At 35.7% G+C, this 25,641-nt stretch overlaps 2 protein-coding genes across 4 annotated transcripts in view; one reads left to right on the top strand and one right to left on the bottom strand.

Moving 5' to 3' along the window:
- The first annotated feature begins 97 nt into the window (after positions 1–97).
- Positions 98–17,673, top strand: cd247 (CD247 molecule). Its single transcript, XM_053476895.1, has 8 exons — positions 98–1,173; positions 13,661–13,755; positions 15,326–15,370; positions 15,465–15,536; positions 15,655–15,687; positions 16,364–16,417; positions 16,647–16,673; positions 16,999–17,673. Exons 1-8 carry the CDS (start codon positions 1,113–1,115, stop codon positions 17,065–17,067), a joined length of 456 nt encoding a protein of 151 aa, XP_053332870.1. The 5' UTR covers positions 98–1,112; the 3' UTR covers positions 17,068–17,673.
- A 154-nt stretch (positions 17,674–17,827) lies between these two features.
- Positions 17,828–25,641, bottom strand: part of pou2f1a (POU class 2 homeobox 1a) — a 28,232-nt gene continuing 20,418 nt past the window's right edge. For all 3 annotated transcript variants that reach the window (XM_053476892.1, XM_053476893.1, XM_053476891.1), the window contains 9 exons: positions 23,979–24,079; positions 23,672–23,827; positions 23,429–23,570; positions 23,106–23,245; positions 22,672–22,851; positions 22,466–22,547; positions 21,834–22,143; positions 21,653–21,744; positions 17,828–21,542 (listed from right to left, as the gene is read on the bottom strand). In XM_053476892.1, coding sequence (XP_053332867.1) covers positions 21,280–21,542; positions 21,653–21,744; positions 21,834–22,143; positions 22,466–22,547; positions 22,672–22,851; positions 23,106–23,245; positions 23,429–23,570; positions 23,672–23,827; positions 23,979–24,079 — 1,466 coding nt within the window. In that variant the 3' untranslated portion in view covers positions 17,828–21,279. The remainder of the gene's footprint in view (positions 21,543–21,652; positions 21,745–21,833; positions 22,144–22,465; positions 22,548–22,671; positions 22,852–23,105; positions 23,246–23,428; positions 23,571–23,671; positions 23,828–23,978; positions 24,080–25,641) is intronic.

The following is a 25,641-nucleotide window of genomic DNA, read 5'->3' as shown; positions in this document are numbered from 1 at the left end:
ATACAAAATCTCCATCAAATTATGTCAAGGCTTCATATGCAAAAGACAATTTAAGTTACCAAAATTTGAGTACTTATTTTGGATTTTTACAAAAACTGTCCTAAATTTTCCCAGATTCCCATCCATCATGTCAATGAGTTATTGGGCAAATTCTTTTATTTTACCTAGATGATTCTGTGGTACTTTGGTGAAGACAATATTTTTGATAAGATATTTTTAATCCATGTTTTTTATATATATTATGTGTTTTTTTATGCCTGCATAATTTTAAAATGCTTGTCAAAGACTTTATAATACAAACAAGGTCAACATTTTGATCTTTATACAAGTAGGTGATCTAAAATGATTAATGATCACCTTTTTTTGCACTTTGCACAATCGTTAGTCTATACATTACATAGTGTAATGAATGAGCCTCACTTTTCTGTTGTTAATAGGGTTTTATTTAGTGACAGGTCTTCTTGCATGGCGTTAATGTTGTGTGTAGGTGTAATCTTTAAAAAAAAAAAACATGCAATGAAATAAAAGTTTAACTGCTTCCAACAAGCCACTGTGTGTTTCTGATTTTAGCACGCCACTATTCTGGTGCTTTTACTCAATAAGGTGAGGTGTTTGTCTTCTAGAAGTCTTTGTTTGCCAGCGTGCTGTGTGTAATCTCTACAAAAGCAAAGTCGAGAACAAAGATGTGGAGGCTCTGAAGGGAGACCCCTGTAGTACCCTTTGTTTGTTCCTTAAAGTCTCATGACCCTTGTTTCCCCTCGTGAAAACAGCACCCGTCCTGCTAATCCTCATCACCCACAGAACTTCATCTAACAACAGAGGAAGTCTCAGAAAACAGGCCGCAAAGCATCAGTCAACAGGCTGCAACACCCACGTCAAAGGGGAGGTGGGACATCTGCATCACCAGGTGGAGCTCGGAGGAGCCACTTCCTGTTACCAGACTGAGTTAGGAGCTTCAAAGAAGAAGTGGTGTCTACCACACAGCTGTAAAGAGAGTTCTTTCAGCAACACTGTGTGCTCAAGCACCGAAACCTCTGATCTTGGACCTCACTCTCAAGGAGATTGAGTGGTCGGTAAAGAATAGCTGGGATTCTGAGATCCGCTAACGAACAATGGGTCTTCATAAGACTGGTGCTTTGGTGCTGCTGCTCTTGATCATCATCTCTCCTGCAGGTATGGCTTGACATTTTTTTTGCACTTTTTCTTTTCTCCTCTGAAGTGTTTTTATAAGTTTTCAACTTGGAGAACATTGACATTATTGATGATCAAGAGGAGAAGCTAAGGGGATCACTCAGGAACGTGAGATACAGTACATGCAACGGAATGAACATCCGCTGCAAAAGCAGGTTCTGGTTTGCGTGAAACGAGTCGGCCATCTTTGTTGTAATCAAATTGGCTTTTGATGAATGTTGTTACAAGAGCCTCCATTCTGGTCATAAAGGTCTACAAATTATTAATAAATTATCATTTTTTAATGTTGGTAACTAGGACAAACACAATGTTGATACAAATGCATTTCTTTGTGTGTTGCATATCGGAGCATTGGGCAATTTTTAAGTTATATGAAAGGGCCTTAAATTGCATGTCAGTGATGTCTATATTAAACATTATTATGTGGCTTGGACAATATGATATATATTTATAATGATCTATTAAATATTTCTGGTGAATGTTAGTAAACCTTTAGTTCATTTTATAGAATTGCTATTAATTTACACTACTAAATATAAGTTTCACGTGAAAAGGTCGCCGAAAATTCATAGATGATGTAAAATAAACGTGAACAGTAAATAAAATTTCTGTAATTCAGTGTTCTAAACCTAGAGTCATCCAGAACTTTAAAAAACAAAGCCTTGGTTTTTTGGGCCCTGGTTTAAACATATCTTTCTTTTTTGGTACTTAGAATTTTGCAGTCGAAACCATACACCTTTGTCGACTGCTTACATTGCTATATAAATAAAGCTCCGTACCAGATTTTCAATAAGTCTACTACAATACCTCATTTACTGTACATATATTAATCTTTTTACACTCTGAATTCAATTCCTGAGCGTCCCGTAGATTCACGTATTTAATCTCATACCCAGACCCGTGCTTGTATTCCAACGCACAATACACACTGTAGCTTATGCCCATGTGATAAATTTCATTATTTTAAATTTGTAAGTTGTACTTGTGTATGCTGATTTCGTCTTTTTATTATCTCATAATTTATTAAAGAGCCTTTTGAATACTGTGAAGTCTAGTTGCTCGCATTCATTAAATGACATTAAAGCTAACAAAAAAACAACAGTTGATTAAAAAAATATATATGGAATTAAAGATGTAGATTTTGGCAAACGATCGTCATCTTTGAAGTGTTGACTGCTTCGAAAATCAAAATGATAATTTATTAAAATATTATGATACGGTTTAATGTTTTTTTTTTTTTTTTTTTTATCGTGCCAGAGACAGTAAAAATATCCCTATCTATCTCACAACGTTTTAAATTATATTGATATGTTTTATCAGTATCAGAAAAATTCTTCAGAATTATGTCTAACCACATGTATTATATATATTTTTTCTTATTTTGAAACAAAAAAGGTATGAAAACCCTTCGAAGGATGTTCACATGGGTTTAAAAAACTGATGAAAAAATTATTAGTGTTTCTGTGAAAAGCTCACATCTTCATGTGGTAGCTTTTATCACATGAGTGATGTACAGTATAAGCAAGACAGAAGCCTGTCCCAATGCTGAGCTGCTTAATCAGACAAGAGTCCTACTGTGCTACAAAACAAAGCGTCCGCTAATGTACCGGACACAAGTACAACTGGGATGTGTGTGGAAACAAATGCTAACAATTGGTCAACGGGTTAAATCCGATGATCTTGTAGCGAATCAAGAATGATTACAACAGTCTATCAAAGCCAGACTTTTAAATCGCCTGTTTATTCCCCTAAAATATGGACTATATTTAAGATCTAATCATATCCTTACGAGTCTTTATGGAAATGATGTGCAACTATTTTTGCACAAAAATTCACTTTTACTCTCGGTTACCTGTCCGAGTTACTTTAAAAAGAAACAGATTTTATTAGAAGTTAGCAAACGGCCAACTAGGACGATGGTAGTAGTTTCGACAAAGTCTAATGATTAAGCAATGTCTGACCGTGTCCATCGTCTTAAAGTAGTTTAAACTTTAATCTCAGATAAAGGAGACCTAGGAAAATGTTCAACAACGAACCTCGCCCCTAATTGCAAAATTTAAATTTTACTACATTTTAACATTTCAGTACATTTTGCCTTTCAGTCTAATGAAATTTTTTGACTAGATTTAGTTTAACTGTATATTATTATTTTTTATTATTTTATAAAGCGATGTAAAATTGTAAAATAGGAAACGGATGGTCAGGTCACCCTGTACTTCTGTCGACAATTGCATGGCGACAATGTGGCAACGACCGCAGTTTAATTATATTTATATCTCGCTTTGGGGTGGGCAGATGGACGGTGGGATGGACGTCATCACAAAGCAAAAATTTTTTTTGCTGTAGCAAAAATCTGAACCGAAATTTAACATTTCAGTTTTGATCAGTTTTAGTTTTGATAAAACACCCATATAGTCAACGAAATATAAATATTTGCAACTTTTTCCCAGGACAGAATAAACCACGCCCCTGGTCAAGTGTTTTCCCCAGAACTGACTCCTCAGCAGTTTTATCACAACAACAACTGACTCGATCTGACGTCCTTTGTTTTCTCGAAACATTAACATATTTCCAACAATGATGCACTGTCTGTGTCATGGAGTCTCTCAGTATTACAAGCACAGCAGAAAATGTGCTGAGAAGCCCTACTATAAAACTTTTAAAAACATATAGCTCTTTTTTTTTTTTTACTTTTTTTTTTTTTCTTTTAAGTCTGATCTAAGATCAGTTTCGCAGTTATTCATGAATTAAGGTTTGTCCTTATGGAAAAAACTAAATACTGTTTCCAGATCAGCATTGGCTCGCGATCGTCTGCATAGCCTCTCGGGTGTCATCGCTCAGAGAGAGGAACCTCTATGTGGGAGGGCACTTTCCGTCTACAAGCGTGAATAAAGCATGCAGACGCTATTACTCAACTAAAAAGAATGAATACGACTTGGGGTAAACATGCAAAGTTTCACGAAGGTCTGCACCCTTCCCACTTTTGACGTGTGACTTAGAGAATCTCTGAAAAGTTTTATTTCCATGTAGTACCCCTATTTTCTGGAACTCTCTCCTACAGTACTGATGAACATTTGCATTTGGGGGAAGCTGGGTTTTCACTGTGTATGCATAACCAACAGCCTACAGCTTTTTGTAAAACACTTAATGTGAATGGGTTGTTTTGATGCATTATACATAGCTGAAGGAATTTATTTTGACTGCGAATGAAATGTTTTGACAGTATGCAAAGATGATCTTTACGCGACGTCTAATGACTTATCTGTTTCAAGATATTTGGGTCGATACTTTTTTGATTTGTTTTAGTAAACGCGTTTATAGGCAGACAAAACAAAGTGTTGTTGATAATCCTTTTAGCCCTCATCAAGCGTTCGCTACAGTGGACTATCCAATCCCAGTTACAATTAGGTACAGGTTTTACACTGAATGTCCTTCCGTTCTCAACCCTGTCATTTTATCCGGGCTCGGGACCGGCACCACTTCCAGTGGCATTGGGCGGGATTCGAACCTGGGCCTTTCAACCTACCAGTGACCCACCAATACAATATGAACCAAAAGCTAGCATTACACAAGCCAATCATAGAGAATTTAGACCAGATGTGATGCAGATGTGACATTACAGTGTAAAATAATCATAATAATAAAAAAGATGCAGAAGGAATACAATAGTCTGCATTTTATAAGTTTCTGAAGTGGTATATAATGGTTATATTATGAACATTTTAAATAGACTAGTTTACATAGACTAGTGTAGTCTAGTACTAGGTTATTTTTATATTGGATATTAAACAATGTTCTACACAATATTGCAAAACAGCTTCACAGATATTTTAAGATTATATTATTGTATGTATTTAATTCTATGGAAGTACAAGTATTTACAGATGCAAATGTTAAAAATCCACATGAAGGCTTTAATGAGCAAATCCATGTAGCAAGTTTTAGTAAGATCTTGTATCCTTTTTTATAGATTTGTATTAAAAAATTGTGTTTCTGTTCTTTTCAGCTCTGGTTTCCATTAAATTATACTACAGATCTTCGCTCTACTGTACTTGCCGTTCATTTATACTAAATATCGGCGCTCGTTATCGATTCCTTGTTGTTTAGCCCCCCGGCTGTAGGTTTGTGATTGTAATGTTCAAAAAATGAGCAGGAATTAGAATCTTTAAACTTTAGAATTAAACACAGGATTTATTTAAAACTTTGTTGACCAATACTAGATTTTATCTAAGTCATAAACCTTATAACGATCAGATAAGATAGATATATATCATAAAACCAGATATTTATTATAAAATCGAAGCAAGACTTTTAAATATGTTTTTTTTTTTTTTTTTTAAATAATTTTTTAAAAACTTATTTGACACCTGGAGATGTTTTTCTTTTGAGGACATGAATAGATATCGTACCTGTTACAACCTGCTGCTTCCATCTGCCCATGTGATTTTCAGCTTTTTTTAGAGAAGCTTCTAATAAGATCTGCTTACATGACCTGTGTAAGGTCTCTAGATGGTTAAACGCTCATTAACGCTCCAGAATTTTTTTTTTTGTAAAAAAATAAACCATTATTTTTTTTCTATGTTCCAACTTAAAAAAACATTTATTACATTGTGTAAATTATCAGAACACCAAGACGTGACAATCATACTGTAAAAAACAAAGCTTTATTCTTAATTTAAAATTATTAGTTGTTCTGTGTTATTTATATACTTAAATATAATATATAATAGTTATGCATTTACAGTGTAGCGTGTTAACAATGTGTATTTCTTAAAAGGTTTTAAACTGTCATACGGTTGCAAAATCTGCTCTATAAACATCTGGCTGTTATACAAAAAAAGACCCAGATACCTGTATGCTTTTCTATTAATAGGTTTTGCTAATCTACTAGAATCTACTAATGTATTGATGTTTTGGAAAATCTCATTTTTTAAACTGTAGGCGTTGTAGTGTCAGGTTACAGTCAATGATATCACTTGAATTTCTTTTTTTGGGGGGGTTGTTTTTTCATTAAAAAAAAAAAAAAAAAAAACCTCTATGGTATGATGAAATTCAGCAGAACGACAAACAAGCCATATCTTAAACTCAATATCAGATAACTGAAAGGAAAAAAAAAACATGACAAAATCTTTAAGAAAAATATGTAATATTTCGTAATTATTTGAAACGTATATGTATATTCAGGTTTGTGTAAAAATTTAAATTCCCTTTTTGACGCCGCATTCTACTGTAGATTCTCTTACTTTAAGTTTTTATGTTACTTCGTTCTGACATAAAAATCATTTCTATCATGCCAGCTGAATCGTACATGACATTTATCTGTGTGGTTTGGCTACTTACATGAACATCAGCGAGAATGTGTCTGGGTTTCCTGTGTTTGATATATATGAGCTATCTGATCGCTTAAAGAGGGCCGTCTAGAAAATGATGGTGGTTTCTACATACAGGCGCATGTACTCCGTCTTCCACACCTTCGATTCTGCACTTCATCATTTAATCAAGACACGCGAAGAACAGAAGCTAGTGAACTGTGTAGCTCACTAAATCACTTTAAAAGGGTCATTTTTTTTTTTTATTGTGAAAAATCTTGGAGGTGTAACCATACAGTACCGCTATGAGACCGCTATGAGACTCGTAGCTGCGGTGAAACATTTGAATGTTGCAAATGTTTTAAAAAAGCTTGTAAAATCTTAAATGATTTGATGGAAGAGACGCACATGACATGAACTTGGCTAGGAGTTATTGCCACATCCTGCCTGACATCACTCCAAAACATGTACACATGTTTGGGCCATTAAGGGAATTCCTGGGAGGCCGGGGTTTCAGATTGAAGCAAGCAGTCTGCTCATGGTTCATGCGTACGTAGAAAACTTTACATCTTGATGGAGTCTAAGCGCTAGTGCAACACTAGTGCATTAGTGTAGCAGAGAAATTAAGTTTTCACTCTTGTGTGCTAATCAAAAGTCCCGGGTTTGACTTGAACGCGTCTCGTAAATACAGATAAGTCTGTTGGGAAAGGTTGAGATAGAACTGTTTTAACATCACTCTGATTCAACATATTCATAAACAAAATATTTACCAGCAGTGTTGAAAGTTCTTTAATTTGACCTGGATGGAAATTCAAACCTCTATAATCTTACTCAATACTGACACATTTTAATACCAACAACCCGTAAATTAACCGTATTGGTTGTACATGCAGTCAAAAAGGTTATTACTCCACCAGAACACCATACTGTAAAGCCAAAAGGGTAAAAGCATACGATACAGTGGTGATCTAAAGCATCTTCTGATATATTATTAACCTACTCGATCTCAAGTCTATCCAAAATGTGTTTATTGCAGGATCTTGTATGATTTTGCCTGTAATGAGACATCTAGATTGTGTCCAGTATCAGTGCTTTGTAGTCAGTGTCAGTGGTAAAGCTGATAACCTCAGATAGTAAGTCCACATCGTGTCAGACCACAGGCATCACGTCACTGATTATTTCCCCTTAACAACATGGCAGAAATGTTTTATCAGCTTGGGTATCGTCTACATGCTAATGGATTGTAATACATGTCTTTTTAGAGTTATAAAATCACATTAGTTATTTAAAAAATATGGGGCTAAGTCAAGTTTGCCTGGGGATTTTAATTTATTAATTTTTAAATATGAAGTTCAGCTTTATTAGGTGATAATGAAGGTATATCTACCTTTATAATAAATAAATACAGTGTTGGTGGAAAAAGTATTGAGGCAAAATTGAAATGCAATACTTTAAGATAAGAGAAAACTTTATTAATACCGGAGGATATTCTTGTGCCAGAGACCAAACCAAAACCAATATACCCCAATATACCTTCATACGATGTTGTTTAAATATATTTTACACAAGATATCGAAGAAACCAGGCATACACATTGCTGGGGTAAGGTTAGTTAGTTTCTAGGCTATAGCCATTATTTTTAGCCCAACTCCCTAAATAAGGGGGAGAAGTTTTATAGTTTGATGTCCACAGGAGGGAAAGACTCGGTGGTCTCAGTCTACGGCTGAATGTCCCCTGGGAGGACGCTAGTATGGCATGCAGTGGATGGGACGTATTGTTCAGAATCCTGAGTAGTTTCATCTATATGACAGTTCAGATCATTGAAAGATTTGTATTTTAAAAAGTTACGGACACTACATAAAAGCACATGAAATTGTATTCAGCAGATGTGTTGTTTTTTATCTAAAAAAATCTTAATGTGTATTTATATTAACAAAAAAAACGAAGTGTGATCAGGAGCATTAGGTATTATAAATAGTAGTGTTATATGCTCTTATGTGAAAATTAACTTTTTTACCTAGGTAAAACACTTTTTAGCACTAATAACATGATTTATATATCTGATTATATAGTTTTGGTGTTTCGTTTAGTGTTTCGCCTACTGTGTTCTGGTGTTTCACCTACTGTAGGTAAAAAAGCTTTTGCTAAACACAATTTCATGACCTTTTATGTAGTGTCTGTAACTTTTTTTGTATTCAACTCTTTCAAAGATCTTATGTGTCATATAGAGGAAACTTGGCCAATTTCGATTTCACATGCAAAGACCTGAAAAAGTGTTAAAATGCTAAATTAAGATATAAATTAGATATTAAGTAGATATTGCAGCTTGAATTTGAAATGGTTACAGACACTACAGATTGTTTGCTTCCTAAACTTTTACCAAAACTGGAATGCTTTAATTTAAGCACCAATTGTTACAGGTCATATGCTTCTAGAGGCCTACACCAGTTTAAGTCTTAATACTCATAAAGAAATATGAATAATTAGTATTTTTAATTATTATTGTTTGAATGAGACAATATAACGCTGATGACTTTTATTGCTAGAAATCTACTCAATTTACTGTCAAGGTAGCACTTTTTACTACGGTCATGCCAGTGAAGTCTATTCGAGCGTCAGAACCCCAACCTGCCCAGCCAGTTTACTTTGATTTTTTTTTATGCCTTGGTGCGTGCGACGCTCAATTCCTCCCCCCTCCTCTCCCTCGGACGCTGACTACAAGTAAAGTTCAACTCTGATTCTGTCTTTGCTATAAACACCTTCACCTTTAAATGGAAAATATTAAAATTGAAGCTTAAAATAGTCTACAATAAAGTCCTAACGATCTGATCTAATAACGCCACTGACCCATAACACAACCCAAGAAATCATACTTAAAGGTTTACCAGATCCGCTAGCATTGCACCACACAAAAAGAAATCGTCAAATGTTTTTCCTTTTTTTTTTTTTATGGGGTCATCTCTTTGTTTTAAGACAAAGACCTGTGTAGGAGGTGAAGCGTAACCACACCAGTGCACCTCTGCGGTGTGCTGAAAGGCAACTTGACCACAGACTACCTGACAAACCTGAACTCACTCAAAGCTAGAGCTGGCAGCAGATACAGACATCATTTCCTGGGTGTCGTTGAAGCTAAACATAAAAGGCGTAACACATGCTGCACTATTGCCTACAAGTGTGCTTATTACTATTTTTAATCAGATGTGGTAATAAAATATTTTTGTGGCCAAAAACTGTCAGAATGAATTAATATTAAATAAATGATGTCTTTATATACACCTTTCTTTATAAATTCTTTATACACAGTACGATCCAAAAGTCTCCCTTCAGTAGTAAATATGATGTAATAAATAAATAAAGTGGATTTTCTTTATTAGAATGAAAACTAGAATAACACTATGTACTCGAGCTCCACATGTTTGTGTAATACCTGAAGATTCTGGTTTTAGATTAAATCTGTGGGACTGTCGTGTGAATCCACGCCTCAGTAGAAAGGAAATCTGACGTGCTGTTTAAGATAAATACTGTAGTTAATATACAGGTGCTAGACGTTGTGCAACATTTTGAACACTGTGAAGATTATTGAAATGTTTATAGAATCGTTTTTTCTTTAATAGAATTTATTTATGGGTTTTAAATAAATAATGTGTAAGCAATCCCAGATTTGCAATCATGTATGTATTTTTAAATTTATAGGTAATTTGAACTAAAAAGCCTAGAAATAACTGTGCCTTAACAAACAGCCAAAAAAAAGTATTCCCCTTTCCATAAAATGTTTTAAACTAACAGTACTGTGCAAGAGTCTTGTGCTTCATTTCTTCATATCAAATTAAATGATGGAGATTAAGAACCTCAGCAGCAACCTCGTTTCCCCTCTCGTCTGTTTCACCCTCTCAGCATCAGCAGTATACTGATCACCAACATCTGCACTTGTTTCTCATGCCTTAAATGAGATGTTTTTATGATTAAATGATTCATACTGTAGGTAAAGCTGTGGCTTAACAAACATCAAAACATTGCCCTAAAACTGCATAAGTTCAGGGACTAAAAATGAAAACGAGAGCCGTAAAAGTCCTTCAGGAAGCACGGAGAACTGTTCTTCATGATGACATTTAAAATACAGGAAAGTCTGGATATTTGAAAGCAAAATATGTACAAAAAATCATGGATGGCTCAAGACTTGATACAATATCCAACATGACAAGGCTCCTGTGCACAAAGCAATAAAGCAATGAAGACATGTTGTGGTAAAGCTGGACTCAAATGTCCTGCACCAAGCTGCAAATGACCTCACTAATGCTCCTGTACCTGAATGAGCACAAATCCTCCCAGTTATAGTACAAACCCTCTTTAGAAGAGTGGAGGTTATTATAGCAGCAAAGTAGGCACCAGCTCCGTATTAATGCCCATGAGAAGTTCAGTGGTCAGGTCCATCAATCGCAGTCAGTCTGCCTGGAGGTGTCCAACACTTTACAGATGCATTTCAGTTTGTAATCTAAATGTTTAATTTTTTTTTAATCTAAATTTTTTTTCTAGGTGATTGACACCGATGGGACACTTTATTAGGAACACCCTAATTTTTTTATACGCAAGTCATGTCAGGAACTTTAGAGTGAACATTAGAATAAAGCGAAATGTAATCTCAGGGTCTTGGATTTCGCCACGAATGACTTTTTCTAGAAAAGCTTTGTAAAAAAAAAACTTGTGCTTATTGCAGTGAGTAAATTACTAAATACTATTACAGGAATGTCAGACATAACTGAGATGTATTGTTTTGCTTTATGATAATAATAATAATAATAATAATAATAAAACCTAAAGGCAAAATTTTTTATAGTAACTGCAGTAAGAAACTAAATATTAGTTCATTTTAAAACAAAAGCTTCCTTTATGTAGTCAACATTTCAACATCCCATAGCTTAACATCCAGCGTCTACATTTTAAACTCTTGGATAAAGTATGAATCACAACGCTGGACAAAATGCAAGAGATTGTGAAACTTGCATTCCATCACTTTGCGCATTTTTTTTAGATTTCTTTTTCTTTTAAAATGTGTTTAAAGTGAATGAATTATTTAAACTGAAAATTATTGAACAGTGTAATTGTACGAGTGGTGTTCAAGTCAAACCAGGACTTTTGATTTGATTTGCTCAGAATAACAGAACACAGTTATGAGAGTTAAAATCTCTCTTTATTTCTTTATATAATACATTAACACACTTTCACTACTTTCACTAGTGCTTAGACACCATCAAGGTACGACATGGTGGGGTTTTCTCAGTAAATAGGCCCCATGATCGGACTGCCTGCTTTATGTGCTAAAATTCTCATCTCTCAGGAACCTCTTTAACGGCCTTTTTCCTTAATGAAAAAAAAAATCGGCTTGGTTTGATCACCAGAAGGACAATATGCACACTACAGAAACTTACTGTAGCTGGAAGTTTTTGCCACATCCCCCATACAGTCCTGACATCACTCCAAGCAATTTCCACTTTGTGCCAGTGAAGGAGTTCCCTGGAGGCCAGTGTTTCAGACATGAATCAGTCATGCAGTCCGATCATGGCTCCTTCATGGTATCCAAGCACTAGTGACACATTAGGATAAGTGCATTAGTGTAGCAGGGGATTATATAGAGACATAAAGTTGTTTTTACTCACATAACTGTTTGATGAGAAGGTATAGTCACTTCATTAATATAAATACAATCATTTATGCAATTTTACATCCCATTCCTCATTTATAATATCTATAAATTTATATATTTATACAAATTTTTAAACGATTTCAAAACATTTCAGAGTTAATGCAAAAATCATTATTTGTGCATGGGCAATTTTTTCTTTTTTTACATTTTACCAACTACTACCTGGTGTTTTATCGCTTCGAAAATCAGTCAGCATGTTTCTGAGTAGGTGTATGTTGTAAATACGTATGTCCCACATCAACCTTCCTCCTACTCTCTCTCTGTCTCTCTCTCTTTTTCTCTCTCCTTTTTTCTCTCTCACACATACACACACACATACACGCACATGCACGCGCAGTCAGTTACACCACCTTAGCTCTTTGGCTCGGAGAGAACTGCAGCTGAGGAAACCACTGAACTAGAAACTCGAAACTGTGCATGTCACACAGACCACAAAAGGCTCAGTGAATCACACACACCGAGCATGCACCTTGCCTGACTATATATATATGTGTGTGTGTGTGTGTATCTCTCTGTGGGGTGTTTTATGGGTCTGGGTCTGCATGTGCATTAACATCAAATCTTCATGTTTACAGAGTAATCATTAGGGTAGGACTCGGTACTCTGAGTGAACTGAGGCAGGTTGTGATATTCGATCATTTGAATAGTTACTCATTGATTCAAGTGCAAATGCTTTACCTCAACTGTGGTAGTAACACTGGGGGTGATTTATAGATAAATTTTAAACCAGGCATATGTTTTCATTTTCCACTTAGAAACCACGAAGGATGCAAACTTTAAAGCTGGTATCTCTTTTTTTTTCTTTTTTTCCAACATTTAAAACTGACATACGTTAATTTTGTCACTCAGCATCATGCTGCTATAATCATATAGTTGCTCAGGGTCGTCTTATATCTTTAAGAAATATGTCATATGAGTATGATTATAAATGTTTTATTTATAATCGAGAAATTAAATAATAGCAAAAAAAAAATCCTGCTTTAATTTGTAGATAAGACTCAAGTTGGTGACATGGTGTGTGTGTGGCTTATTGGTTAGTACTGTCGCCTTGCACGTCCAGGTCCCGCGTTCAATTACTGTGTGCATGAGGTTTGCATGCTCTCCCTGTGCTTGGTGAGTTTCCTCTGCGTTCTCCGGTTTCCTACTACAGTTCGAAGACATGAAGATTAGGTTAATTGGCGTTCCCAAACTTCCTGTTATCTGTGAATGTTGACTGGAGGTCCTATCACATTCATATAAGATGGGAATATAACAATAGTCACCCTTGGGCTCTACTGTCCCTAGTTGGACTACAGAGGTTCCTAGATAGATGGATGGATGGATGGACGACTCTGGTTAACCTGATGTTTGGGTGATGTCTCCTGTTATAATGTAATATAATGTTATGAGCTGTGACTGACAAAGCCATAAAAATTCTGAATATAAATGTAAGACTGAATATTTTCTTTCACTCTCACAGAGGCGTCACTGAATGATCCCAAATTTTGCTACATCCTGGACGTGTTCCTGTTAATCTACGGCATTGTGATCACCGTGCTGTATCTGCGGGAGAAAGTAAGAATGTCACTCATTACACAAGCTATATATATATAAAAAAGAAGAACAAATTTTCATTAGATTTAAAACAATCACATTTTTTTCAACAATTATGAGAAGATTTTGAGCTCATAAATAAGCAACAGCAACAGAAACCTCATTACAGTACAGTTCTTGGAGGGAATTAATCCACGGTAAGAATGAATCTTACCAACGATCTCTAATTTCTCTTATACCACAGAAACTGATCAACAATTGCATTCTTTAAACTGCTTTTTTTTTTTTTTTTTAAACCTTATCAAGCTCTTCCAAGCATTTTAAGGTAACAAAATGTCAAAAACTGTAACAAAATGTCTCACAAAAAAAATCACCATATAAAATCATAAAACATTTCACACAAGTTTTTTTATTCGCATAAAACAATAATGTATTACAGTAACCAAATTCATTTTAAGCCTAGCGATTAGCCAGAACTGCTATCCAAGGCATGCTGAAAATTAATTAACACTTCATAAGCAATCATAATGAACAATCCAACAGCGCTGTCATATAATATGATATACTGAATTATATGTACACTGATCAGCCATAACATTAAAACCCCCAACGTGTTGCCAAACAGCTCTGATCCCTTGGGGAATGACTCCACAAGACCTCTGAAAGTGTGCTGTGAAATCTATCACCAGAAAATTTGCAGCAGATCCTTTAAGTGCTATAGATCAGACTTGTTCATCCCGGACATTCCATGGATGATGGATCAGATTGAGATCTGATCAACAACCTTGAACTTTTTGCTTGCTAAGCCCTAGACACAGCAAGCTGTGATGCAGTGTTCTGATACCTTTCTATGGCTAGCAATAATTTTTTTCAACAATTTGTGTACTTTGGCTTTTTTGTGGGATCGGACCAGTTGGGCTATAAATGAGCGTTGAATGTCCACGATCCTGTCACATAATTGATAACCAATATTATTTAATTCACCAAGTGGTGGTGCTAATGTTATGGCTAATCTGTGTTTGTAATAAAAATAGGTCCTAAGGTCTACACTTGTGGAATCCCTTTTTAAATATAAGACAGAGTGACTGTGCTTAGAACTAGAGCTGAAGATCTTTGCCCCAACCCGACAGGACCGTTCCGTTGGGTTCGGGCTTAAGTTCTATCATTTTACACGGGGTCAGGCTAGCATGGTAAATGAGTGGTCATTGTGATGCGTTTCGATTAGCACGAGAAAGATGCAAAGATGGATGTTAAGGAGGAGAAACGGAGGCTTGAATGACTCATTCTTGGCAAAAGGTGTGTGCGTGAGAACATTTGAATAATGTCGGGCTATAAACATGTTCGGGCTTTTAAAAAGCTGTCAATCAAAATGTACTTGTCAGGCTCGGGCCGAATTCTGTCGGGCTCTGGCCCTGTCAGGCATAACGTTTAAGGCCCGATTACAGCTCTCCTTGGAATAACTAGTGAGTAATGCTAAGGATGATTGTAGTCGACTATTTTTCCTTGCAAAAATGTGGATTTATATTATTAGTTAAATTTATGTAAAAACAAACAAACATTAACTGTTGATTTTAATTTCTTTCTCAACCAGTGTTGCAAGCCTAAAGGCAAAATTGAAAATGACTCTACCTACGCTGTAAGTATTATTTATTATTACTATGATCATTTTTATAAATATTTTATAAAAGTAAATTGTTCATGTGTTTAACATACGACTTATTTTGAAAAAGTCTTTAAGCGGACGTCAAGCTACTTACGACGGTTTGAGACAGAGAGATGCCGAAAGGGGACCTGCCCGTGGGGTGAGTCAAACACTTTGGTTTTAGCTTTGATCCAGTCTTCTAATACTCTGTAAATGACATATGAGTGAAATAATAAGCCTTAAGAAAATGTTCTTCTGTTCATATCTATCGTGTACAGGGTCGTAGGCAGGGGGAGGAGGACACGTATACGGTAAGACCCCGCTCAGCACCAGCACATTACCCGTAACTCTTTCAACTAGGAGATAACTGTGATGATAGACTAGAAGTGTATGGGGAAAAAAACAGACGTTTCTTAATATTATGCACCAACAAAGTTTTTGAGGTTAAATCGAAAGGCGGAAATCTGTTTACTATAAACGGAGGTGATAATAATATGCACTTTTCGATCAGTTAAAAGACAATTAGTCATTCTGAGTAGACATCTACAGTAGGTACAGTAAGCGGTAAAGTACAGCTATAACGACTTTACTCATGTTATAGTAGAGAAGAGGAAACAGGAAAGTCATCGTACGAGATCGATTCACGCTAACTATAATCGCTAATTATAAGTCGATGGATTTCTAGATAATATATTAGTATTAGTTAGTATGGAAGTATGATAATATTTTTAATACAATATACTCTAGCTGCAATGCCACAAGACAGACTTGCTTATGTAACTTAGCTTTCAATCGTCTGATAAAGTTGCGTTTTGTTCAGAACTTGGACGTTCCTTCAAGGTGTGTTGATCATTCGCCACTTTATAGCTCTGCTTTTTTACCTAATAATAAATATATTGACAATAATAATAATTATTATTATTAGTTTCTAGAATTTTTTTTAATGTCAAAAATGTCGAAATAATAACGGTCCCGCTTTGTTTGCAGCGTCTGAAAACTAAAACCGAGGACACCTACAAAGAGATCCAAGTGAAGAAAGATGTAAGTAAAGTCCGATTGATGTCTTCACTTTGTTCTCCATTTAAGTGATCAGGTCTTAGAAGTGAGATGCTTGTGTACAGTATTTTCAGCATGTGGGCTTTAAAATGCTGTTTGTTGAGATGAGGCCGACAAATTAAGATCCCATGATTTATAGCAAAAAAAAAACAAAAAAAAAACAAGGTTTAATCTCATTTCTGCTTTGTGTTTTATTTCTTTTCTCTTGTTACAGCGTCGACCAAACGAACAGGTTTACCAGGTGGGTGAATTTCGATGACGGAACACTTACATACTTACACACATTTTACACTAATGACTAATAAATAATACGAAATGTAAAATTATTTGAAATAATCAGTCAAATGTCAGTTGAGAAAAAGTGTGTATATATATATATATATATATACAGTATATATATATATATATATATATATATATATATATATTATTTATTTATTTTTTCCTAATCAAATGACTGAACTTTGGCATGAAGTTAACACACACCACAAAATATCCACAACTGGCATCTACCTGGGTGTGTCATTATATCATCATGATTCTGACTTCCTCTCTCTCTCTCTCAGGGTCTGAGTTCTGCAACTAAGGACACCTACGACTCGCTGCACATGCAACCTCTGCCTCCTCGTCGCTAAAGCGCCGGTCCAATCAGCGTCAACCTTCACATAATACACCATGTCTCGTATAACCACGTGACTTTATTCGACTCTTCTGACCACTTTTAGCTTTTTTTTTTTTTTTTTTTCCTCGTAGCATCTCGCTGTGGGGGGAAACTGTACATCTCGTTGATTTTCCTGTTTCAAACTCTCTCATTCAGTCTGTCAGAGATGACGGAATATGATGGTTAATCTTTATTTATGTTTCATTAGATGTTTTTAGTGCTAACAATAACTAGTTTTTTCTAGCACCACACTATTTGGTCATAATTCCATTTTTGTTTGTTTTTGTTTGTAATTAACCTCATTAACTCGCATCCACATTTTGAAGATCCATCCGATTCTTTTACGTTAGCCATCACCAGCGCCAACACAAACTAGCCGAACTGAGTCGACACAAACTGCGTCGTCCATCCACAGTGTACTGTATATACAGTAGCGATGGAGTTTCAGTGCTGGCACTTCTTAGCTTTACTCCTATAGCGCTCATGCAAGTTAAGATGGTTGAGAACTTACATCCACTCTGTATACTGATGTCGGTTTTTACTTGGTATATATTAATAAATATTGGACTAGAGATTTTTTTAATAATAAATTTAAGTGAGAAAAAAAAAGTTAAGTAACTTGTTACACCGCATGTGTACCTTCACATTTATCAACTTTTTCTGCATCGTCACCAGAGAAAATGTATTTTTTATACTTTTTTTACACTTATTGTATATATAAACTGATTTTTCCCCCCCCATCTTAAGTGTACATAGAAGCAAATAAACAGGGACTCGTTAAATAACCCTGTTGAGAGGCAGTTTATTTCTGAACATTTCATGTGGCACTATATAAAATGACGTGTTTCATATGTGGTCTATGGTTTTCCATATGACTTCAATATTAAGCAAAGGCACCACGAATGGAAAAAGAAGAAAAAGATCGAAGTTTCCATCCAGATAAAGCTGAAGTCACTCGGCTTTTGTACAGATTTCTTCACATCATACTGAGAATATGCATTTTCTGTGAAACTGTGTTTTTTTTTTTCCTTTATACATACAAATATACAAATATATAAAAAGGATTCCCGTGTCTGTATCTTGTGTTAGCTTTTTGTGTTTACTTTTTAAACCCACATCCACACCGAGAAAACATGACATTGTAGTAACACATAAAAAAACCCCACACACAATTAATAGTATATGTAGATATATTACACAACTACAATATTTCCCATTTTAACAGAAAAAAAAGACTACACAGTCGACAAACACAGCAGACTACAACATTAATGCCTAATGACCCAAGTTAAAATACTTTATTTTTCTTTTCATCCACAAAGTTAAACAGTAAATGTTTTTTTTTTTCAGTGAACACACCCTTCCTTTTTATTTAGGATTTTAAATCAGCCCTTACTGTACAGTAAAACTCAACATAATTCATGCCCTAGACGTGAAATGTTTTAATTCTGTAAAAATTCTTTAAGAGCAAATTTTGCTGTAGAGAAGGAGGAGGAAACAGGACTCGTAAGCAAAGCATTAAGAAAGGAGAAAAAAAAAAAAAAAAGAGGAATCTTTGGTTTTATATTCACAACACAGTACAAACACTATTGAAAATATTCACCTTTGGAAAAAAGCTCATGAGAATCAGTGTTAAGAATAACGCCCAGTGTCGGTAGGAGATTATTCGTGCGTCGTGTGTGTTATGAAGTGATAAGACACAGTGTATTGTTGTACATTTCTTAAGGAAAGCCACTGACAGCTGTGCTACATCACACACTATGACAAAGTCTTTGGTATTTTCCTTTTGGGATTTTTTTTTTTTTTTTTTTAAATAAGGATGCCATGTGAACACAGAAACAGTGACAGGAATGAAGTGAACCTGAAGCACATATTAATACAATAAACTGTTAATAAGGCAAACTCTGTTTCGTTTGTGACAAAAGAACAAAACCTAGTTTTAGTTTAACAAAGCGAAAAGCTAAATTAGACCCAAACAATTTAGCACACCTGTTATACACTAGGCTTACAGTAGATTGGTACGATCATATATACTATAATAAAGATGGTGTATGCCGACATTTTGAACCTGCAGGATGTTGCGTCAGTCATAAAACTACGATATCTGTTAAGCATTAATCAAGTTAAACCTCCAGTCTATAAGCATGGCAAGCAGATTCTGCTGTGAATAGCAACAACTTAATGATATAAAGATAAAAAACCGACACAAGAAGGAGGGGGAAAAAGAAAAAGATATATACATACAAGCTAGCACCTATTTATCATCATCATCCACAGTGGGAATTAAAGGAGCATAGAAAGAATTCGCTTTGGCAAGTTGGAAAAGAACTAGAATAGTAGTACTTACAGTGCAGTAGTATTTATTTAATCCATTATTATCCAAAATTAGCAATATGAAAGTTCTGTGTAATGCCAAAACACTTTAGTATTATTATTAATATAATTACATGAACAAAAAAATATTAAAAAACACCTGATTATTTTTTTTGCAGCATTTCGAGCATTTAGATAAACTGCATAGTGTTGGATAACTTTGGTGAAAGTTTGAAAAGTCCAGTGGTGACAAATGAGAATTCTTCTCTACTAGCTTAGCTTTTTTTTTTATTTTTTATCCAGAATGATAAGTAAATATAATTCTTTTAGCACAAAAAAGCTCATTATTTATCTACAAATAATAAGAATGAATTGCATTTTTTTTTGGTATTTCCCTTACTGTGCCTCTGTCAGTATTATGGTTTAATATCAAATGTTGAGGTATTACTACAAATAAAACTAGAAAAAGGTCTAGTATGTGTCGTGTCAGATGATAAACGGATGCTCAAGAGATGATGCTGTGAATAGAGAACGTTATTTAAAAAAAAAAAAAAAAAAAAAAAACGGATCTGCTCAACCTAGTCAGTGACTTGGCCGGTCTTGCAGGTGTAGTCTTGTATCAATCTACATCCACTTTGGTCGAAGCTTATAATATCATGTCATATCAGATCAGATCTACTGTACACAACACTCAACGTCTCAAAGGTGACTTCTGAGAGGATAAAGTCATGTACGTGTATTAGTTTAGCAGTTACTCCATGCTTAAGCAAATCTACTAATTGTTACAGTGTGCAAAGCTACATGGTTTGATTTTTCTTCATTTGGTTTAAATTTCAACTAGGGGGGAAAAAAAAAAGGCTGACATGAGCATCACCCTGCCAAAAAAAAACAAAAACATACAAATAAAAAAACAAACAAAAAAAACCCCTGGACATTTTGAATTGATAAACTGGAGGTCAAGTTTTCATGAACGCCGGATTAGTCGTGTGTCATTCATAGCATGTTCTCTTTTCACAACCTGGATCAAATTTTTTTCTTTCTTTCTCCCTCCCACATGAAAGTCAGAATCAGTGCCATTTGTAGACGTCTTCTGCCCTCAAGTGACTGCCACAACCTTGAGGGAGCGCTAAAAATAAGATCAGTGTTTGCAGACAAGAGTTGGACAGAACAAAGACTCCTTGCACTGCTCGAGTCTTAGATTTATTACTAGTTTTAAAGCCTTCTAACCGTGTTCATAAAGTGATACATTAGTTAGAACAATAACTTATGTTTTGTTTTTTGTTTTTCTTTTTTTTTTAAAAAAAAGCCTCCTAAAAACATCTACTGAGACACAGCCTGTCGTAAGATGTAAGATATCTAACTTGATCCATAAAATATATGCAATGATCTTAGTTATAAATCTGAAATAAGGACCTGCACAACAGACCCAGAAATAAAAATAACCTAGGACAAAGCGAATATATAGACTTCCTTTGTGCTCAGTAATCTCGTTTTAGGATGATTTTACGTGATATCAAAAACCTCACATTTTTGGTTCAGTCATTGATTTCAGGAAGGAAAAAAACAAACCCAACATCCCACAACCCAGAAAAAGACAAAAAGGTTTCCAACTGCTTCCTTAGCATGTGCCAAAATCAGTACAACTATACCATCAAATAGTTTCCGTGAAAGCTCTAAATCAACGGCTAAAGACAGACAGTCGGTTTGTCCAAAAAAAAAAAAAAAAAAAAAGTAACAACGTCTCCTGGCGCAAGGAGAAAAAAATTCAAAACAGTTGTTATAAAACGTCTCATTATTTGGTGGTAGCTAAGAGAGATTAAATAAAATCTAAAAAAAAAAAAAAAAAAATAGAGCGGGGAAGAAGCACAATTGTTCATTGAGCCTTGGAGGCCACAGTGATGCTTTTGACTGGCACGGCGCTCTGGTGCGCATCACCAGCAACCTGTAGGTTGAGAGCCCCGCCCCCAGCCCCGCCCGCTGAAAGAACCCCGGCGGGAAGCAGAGACAGGGGTGAGTTGAACAGAACGGGAGTGGTCATCAGATTAGGTGTGGGACCTCCTGCACTTGTGTTCGCAAAGAGCATGTTGCCATTTCCATCGATGGAGGTTATGGGTAACGCCCCTCCAGATGCAAGAGCTAAAAAAACAAAAAGAAACAAACATAAAATAATTTAAATGAGGAATTTATAAGATGAAGACATTAAAATATAGCCAAATATATTCAAAGAAATGCTGACATTCCCCTACCCTGAATAGTGGCCAGTGTGGTGGTGTTCATCAGTGCTGCTGGGGTCAGAGCATTGCCAAGAGATGCTGGTGTTAAGCTAAACAACGCTCCCCTGAAATTACACCATAATAAAACTATTAACCCGAGCACTCACTCGTACAAACCTATTACATGCCTCAGACCCCTACTGTATATTCATACCCCTGTGTTAGCTGCGAGGGTGAAATAATCCCTGGGTTAAATCCTGCAGCTGCTGCCATGGCTGCCAGATTCGCTCCACCTAGCCCTGCCGGGGACATGACGAGCTGTCCGGCTCCCTGTGCGGTTGATGTTGCTATGTTGGACCCGGCCTCTGTCGTCCGAATAGATTCCTGTTTTGTACCGGTCAGACTTGCTGCTGTAGCAGACGGAGTGAGCGATGGTGATGTCACGGTTGGAGCTGGAGTGGCGAGAGCAGGTGCCAAAGAGATGACTGTTGCAGTGTTTGAGGTGACTGGTCCGAGAGTCGTTCCTGAAGTCAAGAGAGAAAATAAAAAATATCAAGCAACGAAAAGGAAGAAAATATGCACAACTTTTGTAGTCCGACTCCACAACCTTTATTTTGGGAGAACTTGTTTGATCCAGATGCAATTTTCATTAGAATCAATCAACAAATGTATAATTCTTTATAATCTTGAATTTGTACTGAATTTCATTTCCTCCCATTACGACAATTGTAAATCTAAAAAGACATTGAGAACCAAGGCCAGGTCCTGTCAAGTGTTTTAAGAGAGTATACGCTTAAAAATAACTCAAAAACAAGATTATACTTATTATTACATGAAACAACATACCTGCAAGTGTAAGCTTTGGAACGGAAGCAGTACCGAGAGAAATTGCTGAACTGACATTCAGTGTGTTTGATGCAGTGGATATCTATCAACATTAGTGAGAACACAACAGACAATTAGCCTTAACTACTGATAAAAAAAGGTCTAGATTCACAAAGAGAATTACATTTATATGACTATAACTTGATGGAAAATTTAAAATAACCCACCACCGACGGAGAGTGGTTAAAGACTGTTTTGATGGGCGTGTTGGAAGTGTTGCTGCTTGGGGGATTGATCCTTTTTTCCTTTTGCCGGCGGTTACAAAACCACACCCTCACCACCTCCTTTTCCATATTGAGCTGATCTGCAATCAGTGTTATCTCCTCAGAAGTTGGCTTTTGGCTCTGCTGTAAAATGGATTTTAACACAGAATTCCTATTTAAATAACAAGAACACGGTGACTTGTAAACCTTTCACTTTCAAGGGAAAGTGGATAAGCATTTTTTTTTTTTTTTTTATTAAATTAGCACGACTACCCAATATAACACTGCAGAAAAAAAAAAAAAAATCATCATCATAACTGGTTTGTTGATATTAAGTGAAAGTTGCCACTGTAAGGTAACTCTGGCCGCTAGTGTTTTAATAAATGATGTTCTCCAACCTCCATAAAGCTTTTCTCCAAGGCGATGCGAATGTTTGTATCAATGCTGGTTCTTTTCTTCCGCCGTCGATTTAGACCCTCACAAACCCCTGGAGACATGTCACTGGGACTGGAAACTGCAGACTCCGAAGTCATGTTTTCTGCAAACACAGAGTGAAGGAATGTTATGTGACTTGTTTAGGTAAAAAAAATTTTAGGCTCATCGTTGGTATGCTTGAAGATAATTACAATGGTGGGGAGAAAAAAAAACAACAACTTTTTATTAATTTATGGTTATTGAATCCCTAACGACAAGAGTTTGATAAAAGAGCTGCAAGACAAACCAGCATCATTGAGCCACTTCTCCAGTAAAGGTTTGAGCTTGCACATGTTCTTAAAGCTCAAGTTCAAGGCCTCAAAGCGAGAGATGGTGGTCTGGCTGAAGTCATTCCCGTACAGCTTTCCCATGGCCAAGCCAACGTCACCCTGGTGATTGAATGAAAAGAGAAAGTATTAACGCTAGGATGACGTTTGATAGCATCATCAGTCAAGCACAACGAAATATATCACACTGAAACACGGGGTACCTGAGTAAAGCCCAGTTTAATCCTTCTCTGTTTAAAGGCCTTGGCAAACTGCTCTAGCTCCTCCAGTTCACTGGCCTCCTCCACTACGGAAACATCCACCTGCTTCGTTGTGGTCGGTGCAGCAGATGGCATGGCGGCTATCTTCCGTGTTGCTGCCTGTGCATATAGGGAAAAAAAAACAAAAAAAAAAACGTCAATGATGCCCAAATTCCCCACCAGGACAAATTTGGGATAGAAAAGTTTTTTTCTGGTAACGTTGTCAAAGATGCACAGACTGCACAGCAGAGGCTGGGGGGGAAGTCCTGACCTGTGTAGTCAGAGGAATGCTTGGCTGAGGCTGCAGGATGTGGGCTTGACTTTGAGGTAGTTGCGTCAGAAAATTCTGGGCTTGAAGGCCTTGAAGAAGACCTGAAAAAAATAAACAGAAAGGAAAAGAAAATTATTCAAACATTTTAAAGGGCACTCATTATGTAAAATTTACTCTCCAGTCATTCTTAGAAATCAGATGCGTCTCCAGTTTGCATTTACAATAGTGGTAAAAAAAAAAAAAAAAAAAAGGTCGTCAACGAATATTTATCGTTATTATGTTCATTGACAACCTTTTTTTCTTGAAATGTGGTAACAAATAAAAAAAAACCCTAATAAAAATTTTCATCACAATTTGTTGTGATTGCGGTGTTTATTCATTACGTCATGAGCAGCAGTTTTTCCCGGGTCACGGTGCGCAGCAAATCAGGAGTGGTTAGCGTGTGCTATGACGGGATGTTACAAGCTCCGTCATCTTTAACTCTTCCTTATCACAGCAGTATTACTCGGGTAAAAGAGAAGAGTCTAGCCTTTTAGTTGATTGAAACTTGACTAAACATAAAACATTTTTTTTATTGAAATAAGGCTTTAGGTATCGATTATTTTACTAATCGAGTATTCTACCAAAAAATGTAATCGATTAATCAAGTAATCGGATAGAATGTACTTTTGCTTAATTAAACAGCAATAAAATATATAAGAGAAACAAAAATTATTTGCTTTTCTTTTTAGAAAAATCTACTTTTATTTTTAAAATGCATACAGCATTTTATTAAAAATAAACATTGTCATTATTCAAAATACAAGAAATAGCTTAAAGTTGACTGAGATGAAACATTTTCTCAGATGCAAAAACCAAAAAAGGTATTTCAAATGACTAAGTATCAGAAAACTAAAGCACACATAAAAATAAATAAATATACAAAGACACCAAGTTGTGCAACTTAACTTTCAGAACCTAAAGTTCTCTTCTTTGACTCGCTGATATTTTTATCGCTCCCTTTCCTTTCGCAGCCCGCAACAGAACGCTCGCTCAAATCAATACACAGCTAACTGTTTGCGTTTCCTTCGGCTTTGTGGGTGATGTAAGAGCTGCTTCTTCGTCGGTGTTTACTAGCGGCTTGCATCCGTGTCACGCCAAACACATAATTAAGCAAAAACATAACGCAAGCTTTAAAATGAATTAAAAGATTTTGCCTCGACCATTTTTTGTAATCGAGTTACTCGAGAAATAGTTTCAGCCCTAAAATAAAATGAAAATAGCTGACAAAATTAACACTAATGTACAAACAAAACACGAGTGGGAGGTGAGAGGAAAAAAATCCCTGCTTTTTCCATCTTAGTTTAGGCGGAGGCTTAAACTATCCAATTAGGTTATTTTCCCTATTGTGAGCTCATATAAGAAAATCCCCTCTTTTGATGATCGGCTCTGTGCAGATAGAGGAGGAGGAGGAACATAAAGGGGGTTTGCGGTGGTGCTGGCTGATGTGTCATGAATAAATCAATATCACTATTAATTAAGCATTTTATCTTTGTTTTAAGAATTTTTTTTAATACATGCATAATACGCTTATCTGTTGTTGTTTTTTTTTAAATGTAAGGAGTGCTTTTAAGTGGACAGGGGACAGTTTAAATCTATTTTTGATTAATTGCATAGCCTGAGG

Source organism: Clarias gariepinus, chromosome 18 (assembly GCF_024256425.1).
Source record: "Clarias gariepinus isolate MV-2021 ecotype Netherlands chromosome 18, CGAR_prim_01v2, whole genome shotgun sequence".
In the NCBI taxonomy this organism is placed as follows: Eukaryota; Metazoa; Chordata; class Actinopteri; order Siluriformes; family Clariidae; genus Clarias; species Clarias gariepinus.
Note: the sequence above shows the minus strand (reverse complement) of the source record. Positions and strands in the feature narration are given on the sequence as shown.